The sequence below is a fragment of the Nestor notabilis genome, unplaced genomic scaffold (genome assembly GCF_000696875.1).
Source record: "Nestor notabilis isolate BGI_N333 unplaced genomic scaffold, ASM69687v1 scaffold21059, whole genome shotgun sequence".
Lineage (NCBI taxonomy): Eukaryota > Metazoa > Chordata > Aves > Psittaciformes > Psittacidae > Nestor > Nestor notabilis.
Window position 1 is genome coordinate 1 of NW_009942622.1, and position 8,960 is coordinate 8,960.

Genomic DNA, 8,960 nt, shown 5'->3' on the forward strand with positions numbered 1-8,960 from the left:
TGTCCCGGAGCTCGGCCGGTAACCGGTCACTGCGCGGGGCAGGCTCTGCTGAGCCCCGTGCCCAGCAATGGCCCTGCTGAGCTCGCCCGGTGTGTGGCCAGTGACCGGCATCCACTGGTGACCGGCACCGGTTGGTGACCAGGCGATGCTGAGCTCTCCCTCTCCCCGCAGCGCTGAAGTTGCAGCTGGACACCAAGCTCTTCGGACAGCACTTGGCCAAGGAGGTGGTGCTGAAGGCGGTGATGGGCTTCAGCAACAACCCCAGCCCCAAGAAGCCGCTGATGCTCTCGCTGCACGGCTGGGCTGGCACCGGCAAGAACTTCCTCAGCCAGATCCTGGCGGAGCACGTCCACCCCGCCGGCCTGCGCAGCAAGTTCGTCCATCTCTTCCTGGCCACCCTGCACTTCCCCCACCACGACCAGGTCAAGACCTACAAGGTGAGGAGGGACACAAGGTAATCCAGTTACCCCGAGTCCCTAAAGGCAGGGGGGTTATGCTGCATGGTGTCCCCCAGATACCTGGCAGGTGGAGGTGTACAGCTGGGTATTGCCGGAGTTGATGCTTAGGATAAGTGGATGGGGAATTGCCTGCAGGAAGTGAAAGAGAAAGGCACTGAAATACAACGGAATCTGAACTGAAAGTACTTTCGTAGTGCTGCCCTCTCACTAATGCCATTTGCTGATTTCTGCCGTGCTTGCTGTTAGGAAAGGCTCCTGGCTGGCTGGGATTGAGGTGACTTTCTCCACAGCAGCACCTGCAGTGCCATGTTTTGCGTTTGTGGCTAAAACAGCGTTGATAACACAGCTGTGTTTTGGCTGTTACAGAACAGTGCTTGCACAGCCTTAAAGCTTGCTTTTTTCCTCCACTCAAAGCAAGCAAGCTGGGGTGGGCAAGAGATTGGGAAGGGGACACAGCCAGGATAGCTTATCCCAGTCAGCCGCAGGGTTGGTTATTCCACACCATAAGCTGTCATGCTCAGCAATAAAAACTGAAGAAAATAAAAAGCTGAATAAAAACTGGGATAGAAGGAGGAAAAAGTGGGGGGAAAAGGCTTAGCTGCTGCTGGGTCAATCCACCACACACTGTGCAATGTGGAAGTGTAGCTGCATGAGACATTTTTCAAGTCACTTCATTCCTTGGCATTGGAGAATTCTCATCTTCATGTTTTAATGTTTGAAGGTACCCAAAAGTGTGGTTTCTGTATGGAAGACAAAACACTGATTTGTTTAAAACAAGTAAAAAGAAGCTTTCTCATTACAAGACTTCCCATCTAAGCCTGGGTTTTGTATCTTTTTCCATACACTAAGCATTAAAATTAGAAAGTCTTTCCTCTGTGAGCAGAAAAAGAATTCACATTTAAATTCAGTATTGCATATCCAAAGAATCAGTCACAGAGTTTATGGTTCTCTCTTCAGGAAAAAGCATAACTGATGAGCATGGGTTGCTGACGTTTGAAAAGGTGTCCCTAGTGTGTGTCACATACAAGCATCTCACAGTACATCTGGAAGAGGCCTCATTTTTCAGTGTTTTTCAACCTCTTCTTCCAGGAACAGCTGCAGAACTGGATTCGGGGCAATGTCAGTGCCTGTCCCCACTCTGTCTTCATTTTTGATGAGATGGACAAAATGCATCCAGGTCTCATCGATGCCATCAAGCCATTCTTAGACTATTATGAGCAGGTTGACGGGGTGTCCTACAGGAAAGCTATCTTCATCTTCCTCAGGTCTGTAGCACCTATTCAGTCATTTTCAGATCTTGAGATAAATCTGTGTTTATGATGATAAAGGTATTCCCATGGGACCTCACTCAAAGAACACTGGAGTGAAGACCCTCTCTGTGAAGACAAAGAGGAACACTATGAGGAGGGCCTGTTACTGCAGTGGAGGAGGTCTGATGCCATGCAGCAGAACACTACAGAGTGCTGAGCTCATGAGCCTGACCCAGAACACAGATCGTAGGAGAGTTCACATTTTGGGGAGGTTCTCTGGGATGGGTGTACTGTTTTGTTGATTTGACATCAGGAAGATGAGCAATGTGGATAACCAGCTGAAACAGAAATGCTGCTCCAGCTGCATCCGTACTCACCACTGTGTGTTTTCCTTTTGTGAACAGCAATGCAGGTGGTGACTTAATTAATAAAGCAGCTCTTGACTTCTGGGCAAGTGGAAAGCGCAGGGAGGAGATTCAGCTGAAAGACCTGGAGCCCATGTTATCTGTAGGAGTCTTCAATAACAAGAACAGTAAGTCACTGTCCTCAGAAAATGGGAAATTCGTTTTACTCATAACACAGGGCTCACCTCTGCAATCTCCTGCAGCCTACCTTGACCCTGCCCTGCTTCCTCTGACCCCATCTTCCTACAGTGCCCTAGCCCTATGCCCTTCTGTCTCTTCACTCTAGTGAAGTGGCACAGAAGTTGCTCTGCATGCACACTGAGGGTAGCAGTGGCACCTGCAAGGTACATCAGTCCGATCCCTCCAGCTAATGGGCATCTTTTCTTCTTTGGGCAGTGGCTGAGACAAACTGCTTTGTGAAGTCAGTCTGTGGATCCTCTCTTATGCAGCTCAAGTTTAGAGAAACTCCCTCCTGTATTTCTTTTTTTTCCCCAGGTGGACTGTGGCACAGCAGCCTCATTGACAGGAACCTCATAGACTACTTTGTCCCCTTCCTGCCCCTGGAGCACAAGCATGTGAAGATGTGTGTCAGGGCTGAAATGATAGCCCGTGGCTATGCTGTTGATGAGAACATCGTTCAAGCAGTGGCTGATGAGATGACATTCTTCCCAAAAGAGCAGAAAATCTACTCTGATAAAGGCTGCAAGACTGTACAGGCCAAGCTGGATATTCATGAAGACATTGTGATGAGAGATACAAAAGCCAAGGGCTGAGTACCCGTCAGGACTCCAAAGCACTTTCAGAGCTTTTGGAAATCTGTGTTTTTGCACTTAAGCTTTTCTACTGTTGCAGGGAGTTTGGTGAAATACCAGAGTGTGCTGTGTGGGCTTTTTAACCGCGGTTATGTTTTGTGGTTTGTTCTTTTCTAACTTAACATAGAATCACAGAATGGTTTGGGTTGGAAGGTCCCTTAAAGCTCATCTAGTTCCAACCCCCTGCCACAAGTAGACACTTTCCACTAGACCAAGTTGCACAAAGCCCTGTCCAACCTGGCCTTGAATATCCACTGTTCATCTCTGAACTGACTGGTACCCAGATGTTGCCCCCTTTATTTTTCTTTTAACTATAGGGAATATCTGAGCATGTCACTGGATACAGTCTCTCCTGCTTTATTCTTCCAAGCGCTAGGATTATTAAGCATTTAATTCATCTTTCCACAAAAACTAGACAAGAGCAGAGGAGAGCAGAGGAACTCTTCCAGGCAGTCATGTTCCCTTCCTTGTGCGTTCTCTCGTTCATGGGCTAGTGAAATGAAGGGACGTGTGGTGTGTTCAGGACTACGACAGTGTTTGCAAGGGCGAATACCTTGATGTGTTGCAGGAAGAAGATGGTGTGGTGGAAGGTGGATTGATGCTCTTGTGGCTTCTACAGGCAAGCATCAGCTATTCAGGGACAGAAGGGCACGATTACAGTTTATGTCTGAGCTGTGGCATCATACCATGTCTCCTGCTACAGTAATAAGGGAAGACATGATGAGCTTTGGGAAGTGTGTTACTAAATATCAGAGAACGGTTGTGGGAGGGAAGTAACTGCTTGTCCCTGTGCTGCTTAGGCAAAAAGAAATTGTAAAAGAGACTTTATACTCTTTAACTAAAGGAGCTATGTGAATTTGCGTGGTCTTCCTAAGCAGAGGGACCCATCCGAGAGATCCCACTGCTACAATGTCCTAGACCAGTCTCCTGTTCATAATCAGAACAATCTCTCATGAGGATTTGACTATTACAGCTTGGCAGGTGAATCTCCATGGGGGCTCCTGGGCCTGAAGTCTGCAAGGTCTTTAGTAGTCACTCCGAGCTGCACCCAGTAGTCCCCAGGAGTGGGTAACACTACTCTCACCTTGCTTGGAAGACACTTTCATGGCAGAAGTTACCTTACATAGTGTATTTTTCTGCTGAAGTGCAAGCAACAGCAATACAAAGCTCTTCCTGGAAAGCCACAGAGAAGGGAGTATGGGAAATGGGAGCAATCCACGATCCCATACCACAGCAGATAACTAAGTTTTATATAGCTTTTTAACATGAAAGAATGTGTGTGTGGAAGGGTGAGGAGTTAGGAAGCTTGGAAAGACTGAGTTAACCTACACCCACTGGTAAGATTGAAGTTTAAAACTGTTGCAAGCTTTAACTGTTTCATCATCACTTGTGGATTAAGTATTGTAATGCAAGACAGAAGTGCCTATCGCTTGTTGACTGTAGTGTGTTTTCTAAACTGATATGCGGGATTGGGCTATTTTTGTGCTGCAGCAAGTGTTCCCTCACTTGTACTTAAACTTGCTTTTACATATGATGCAAAGCTTACAGTTCTCAATGCTATTATGTTAATTCAAATTACAACAGAGAGCTTAGCATTTACGTTAAGCTCTAAATTTAAAGAGTCAGTTGCCTTTTACAACTCCACGTGGAGTTTGTCAGATGTTGGCAAACCATTCACACTGATGCAATCTCCAGAGCCAAAGCTAGCTAGCCATTAACCTTGGGACGTTGGACTCCTGCTTTTCATGGATCATGTTTTGCCTGTTAACTGACTCACAGGTGTATATGCTGCATCCAGTTTCAGTTACTCCAAATACAAAATACTTGTGCCATTTCAAAACACTAAATATTACTACTATACTGCAGTTTGAATAAATCTCAAGTCACTTTTCTCTCTTAGTTTTATCATTTTGAGCTAAAGTACTGGTTTATGCAGTTTTTCAACCAGCTTTCTGTTAAGCTTCCTTAAAAATGTGTTCATAACAATAGACGAGCAGACTAAATAGCCTGTTGATATTAAAACACTGACTTATCTGACAGCACAGTAAGGAATTCAGCAGTTAAATACAGCTCAGTAGAAACAAACACCTACAAAAAAGCCTTAAAGTCTCTGCCTGCTCTGCTTCATGGTTACTAACAGATAACTCCTACCATACTGCCAGGCACTGCAGGACAAATACGCCTCAGCTAGCTTGTTTAACCATTCCTCCTCTCTGTGCTGCATCTGGGAAGCTGGCATTCAAGCTGTTTCTTTACCTCTCTCCTCTATCTGGCAAAGGCAAGATGGGACTACAGGATCAGTGTTGGCCAGAGCATCTGCAGCCTCTCTAGCACTGAAAGAGTCAGTGCGTAAATAACAGCCTAATTCAAGTGAGGTACAGCAGCTGGCAACAGCTCACACCTCACTGAACAGTCAGTTGTTCACGCTGTTGTGAACCATGTGTTGTGCTGTAATGATGCACAGAGTGTACATGGGAAGCATAAGCTGCCTGGTTCATCAGGACTTTGCACTGTGACTGCTCCACTCTGCGCACATGACAGCCTGGCCCAGGACACCAGCCGACAAGTATCTAGGGCCAGGCTGCCTCTATCAAGCGAGCACTCACTACATTGCTGTATCTTAACCACAGCCTCTTGTTTTAGGAGCACAGCACAAGATCTTGGAATGTTCCCTGCAGAAGGCAGCTGAATTAAAGCAGTGGTTGCTTGGACTGGACTGAGCAGAATTCATTTCAGTGACTGCTCAGCTGCTCTCACCTGGCCAATGGACTTTTTCCCTAGGGATCAGACTTTTCCCCTATTTGGCATTTTCCTCCAAGTTGTCTGATCCAATTTCAAGTGGCCTGTTCTCCTAGTTTCAGTTGGGATAGAGTTAATCTTTTCCTTAGTAGCTGGTGCAGTGCTGTGGTTTGGATTTAGTCTGAGAACAATGCTGATAAGACACTGATGTTGTAGTTGTTGCTAAGCAGTGCGTGCTCCATATCAAGGAGTCTCTCGTGCTCTGCCAGTGAGGAGGTGCACAAGAACCCGGGAGGGAGCAGAGCCAGGACAGCTGACCTGAACTAGCAAAGGGATATTCCATACCACAGAACATCATGCCCAGTATATAAAAAGGGAGGGAGTTGGCTGGGAACCACTGAACACTGCTCAGGGACTAGCTAGGCATCAGTTGAGCAATTGTACTGTGCATCTCTTATTTCAGTTATTAAACTGTTCTTATCTCAACCTGTGGGGTTTACCTTGTTCCATCCCATCAGGAGTGGTGGTGAGTGAGCAGCTGTGTGGCACTTAGTTACCAGCTGGTGTTAAACCACACCACCTATTAATAATGGGCAAAATTACCCAGTCACAGCAAGAAAGACAGAGTGTGGACCTGAGCTTTGAGACCATGCAGTCTAAAGGGGAGGAATAACAACAGGATCAAATCTGGGAGTGATTTCATGCACACAAATTTCCTTTACTGAAATGGAGATGATCCTAACCAGGTCTTCAACACTGGAATGCACAAGAACCCGGGAGGGAGCAGAGCCAGGACAGCTGACCTGAACTAGCAAAGGGATATTCCATACCACAGAACATCATGCCCAGTATATAAAAAGGGAGGGAGTTGGCTGGGAACCACTGAACACTGCTCAGGGACTAGCTAGGCATCAGTTGAGCAATTGTACTGTGCATCTCTTATTTCAGTTATTAAACTGTTCTTATCTCAACCTGTGGGGTTTACCTTGTTCCATCCCATCAGGAGTGGTGGTGAGTGAGCAGCTGTGTGGCACTTAGTTACCAGCTGGTGTTAAACCACACCACCTATTAATAATGGGCAAAATTACCCAGTCACAGCAAGAAAGACAGAGTGTGGACCTGAGCTTTGAGACCATGCAGTCTAAAGGGGAGGAATAACAACAGGATCAAATCTGGGAGTGATTTCATGCACACAAATTTCCTTTACTGAAATGGAGATGATCCTAACCAGGTCTTCAACACTGGAAGAGCAAACAAAGGAAGTCTCCACCCTTTCAACATCATTCCTACATGCTCCAGAGGAAGCTTCGATCTACCCTAAGCCATCTAGGGCTATGATATAACAAAATACTTGCTATCAATGTACGTCAGATGCTGGTATTGATGCTGCAATGGCACACAAAGCAGAACTAAGAGGATTTAATGCTGGAAGAGCCACAATACTGCCGGGTTGAACCGTTGCTTTTGATGAGAAGGCACCAGAAAGCAATAAAAGTTTTTCATTTCCACATCTGCTTTTTTCCATTATTTACTATAATCAAGAGGTCAAAGAAATAAATACCCGAGTTCAAAGCACTAATTTGCTGACAAATACCAGGACTGATAATTTGCATACTACACAACTTCAGAGCAGAACTGGATAGTCAGAGTGCTTCTGGCCCCTTCATTCCCCTTGCAGAGAAAACTTCAAGCTCCTGCCACTAAAACCATGGGTGGCTACAATCAGAGCCTGCGGGGTGTTCAGCCAGTTGTACCACAGTGGCAGGAGGAGACAAGAAGCAGGGGTTGAATTAGTGTCTTATCCTTACGATACTGCTGAGCACATACACCCCTAAAAAGTCTGCCTCTACAAAACATGTGCAAGTGTAATGAGTACCAATGGTCTAGAAGTGCAGTTTCCACTCCAAGTTTCCTTTGTTTCCCTTTCACCAGGTATCCGAGTTGCAACTCCTCCTCATACCTATCCCCTTTGAACTCAAGAAAGGAGATACCTATATTCAAGCACAGCTGAACACATCAGCCAGAAACTGCATGCTCTTCCTCAACAGGGAAGTTTGTGCAAAATCAACATCAAATTGCTCAATGCAAAGAACAGCAGAAGGTAGCTAAGAAATACACTTAGGATGAGAAAACTTTATTTTGAATAGAAACTGGCATGAAAACAAAAAGCCTCTGCAGGGCTTACTCAGAAACAAAGTCTGACACTCTCTGCAGTAACTTCAGTTGACATGTTTCACTTGTTTTTAGACCTGTCTTCATCCCTGCCTCAAAGGCACACAGTATATTGCAAGAAGATGAAAAAGGGAAAACCCTTCTAGCTGTCCCCTGAATTCTAAATGTAGGTGAAGAGGAGAAACCTCTTTCCCATTTCCTTCATGTAAAATTTCACCTGTACACATTTCCTTGATACACCCTTTCCATGCAGCTGACTCACCAGTCAGAAAGCAAACCTGAACTCACCCCTGGGCGAGCATGTTGTGGACAACATTATAGGTCAAAAAGTAACAAAAACAGGAACCAACTACACTGATGTGGCAGTCCAGGATTTTAACTCACTTCCTTGTAATACTAAATCTACCCTCAGAACACCACTCACATGAAACAGGTTCATAGCTTGGTTTGACACGCAGACATAGGAACTTTGATTAAAATTTTCAGTATTGTCTAGAGATCATCACAACAACCCAAAATCCAATTAAAATTAGGTCATAGTCTCAGTCCTTCCATAGGTGCCAACAGTCTGCAAATGGTTCTGACGACTGACACATGATCCAAGAGGCATCTTCAGCACTGTCAGACACAGACTCCCACATTCACAACACAGTTTGTTCTTACCTTGACAACACAAGGCTGAAGTACTTGGGAGCCATGACTAGTGACAGAATACCAATGCAGAGGCACTGCCACTTATTTACACACCAGGAAAGAAGTAATGTTCCTTTCTTTAAAAAAGTGCTTAAAAATGAAATGTCCCAGGTTCTTCACGTTGTGATTAAGTTAAATTTGCCTCTTTCCAGGTTGTAGCAATAAAGTGTTAGAAGTCATAGTAATAATCCAGCTTTGCATCCACAGTTTTACAGCCTTTATCTGAATAAATTCTCTCCTCTCTGGGGAAGTAGGTCATCTCGTCAGCTATTCTGGTTAGAATGTCTTCATCCACAGCATAGCCACGGGATTTAATCTCAACCCTGACACACATTTTCACATGTTTGTATTCCAGAGGCAGGAAGGGAACAAAGTAGTCAATGAGATTTCTATCAATCAAGGTGCTGTGCCAAAATCCACCTACAAAGGGAA

General features: G+C 45.3%; 2 protein-coding genes across 2 annotated transcripts in view; one reads left to right on the forward strand and one right to left on the reverse strand.

Annotated features, from left to right (window-relative positions):
- Nucleotides 1-153: 153 nt before the first annotated feature.
- TOR1B (torsin family 1, member B (torsin B)) lies at nt 154-2,960 on the forward strand (the record flags this gene model as incomplete). The annotated part of the gene is made up of 4 exons (XM_010021494.1): nt 154-437; nt 1,548-1,723; nt 2,113-2,240; nt 2,608-2,960. Coding segments are annotated over 4 exons (866 nt in total), but the record flags the coding sequence as incomplete, so codon positions are not given.
- Nucleotides 2,961-8,446: 5,486 nt separating this feature from the next.
- TOR1A (torsin family 1, member A (torsin A)) overlaps nt 8,447-8,960 on the reverse strand; it is a gene marked incomplete at its 5' end in the record, with an annotated part of 3,765 nt that continues 3,251 nt past the window's right edge. The window contains one exon of the mRNA XM_010021495.1: nt 8,447-8,948. Within this exon, the coding sequence (XP_010019797.1) occupies nt 8,698-8,948 (251 nt within the window). The remainder of the gene's footprint in view (nt 8,949-8,960) is intronic.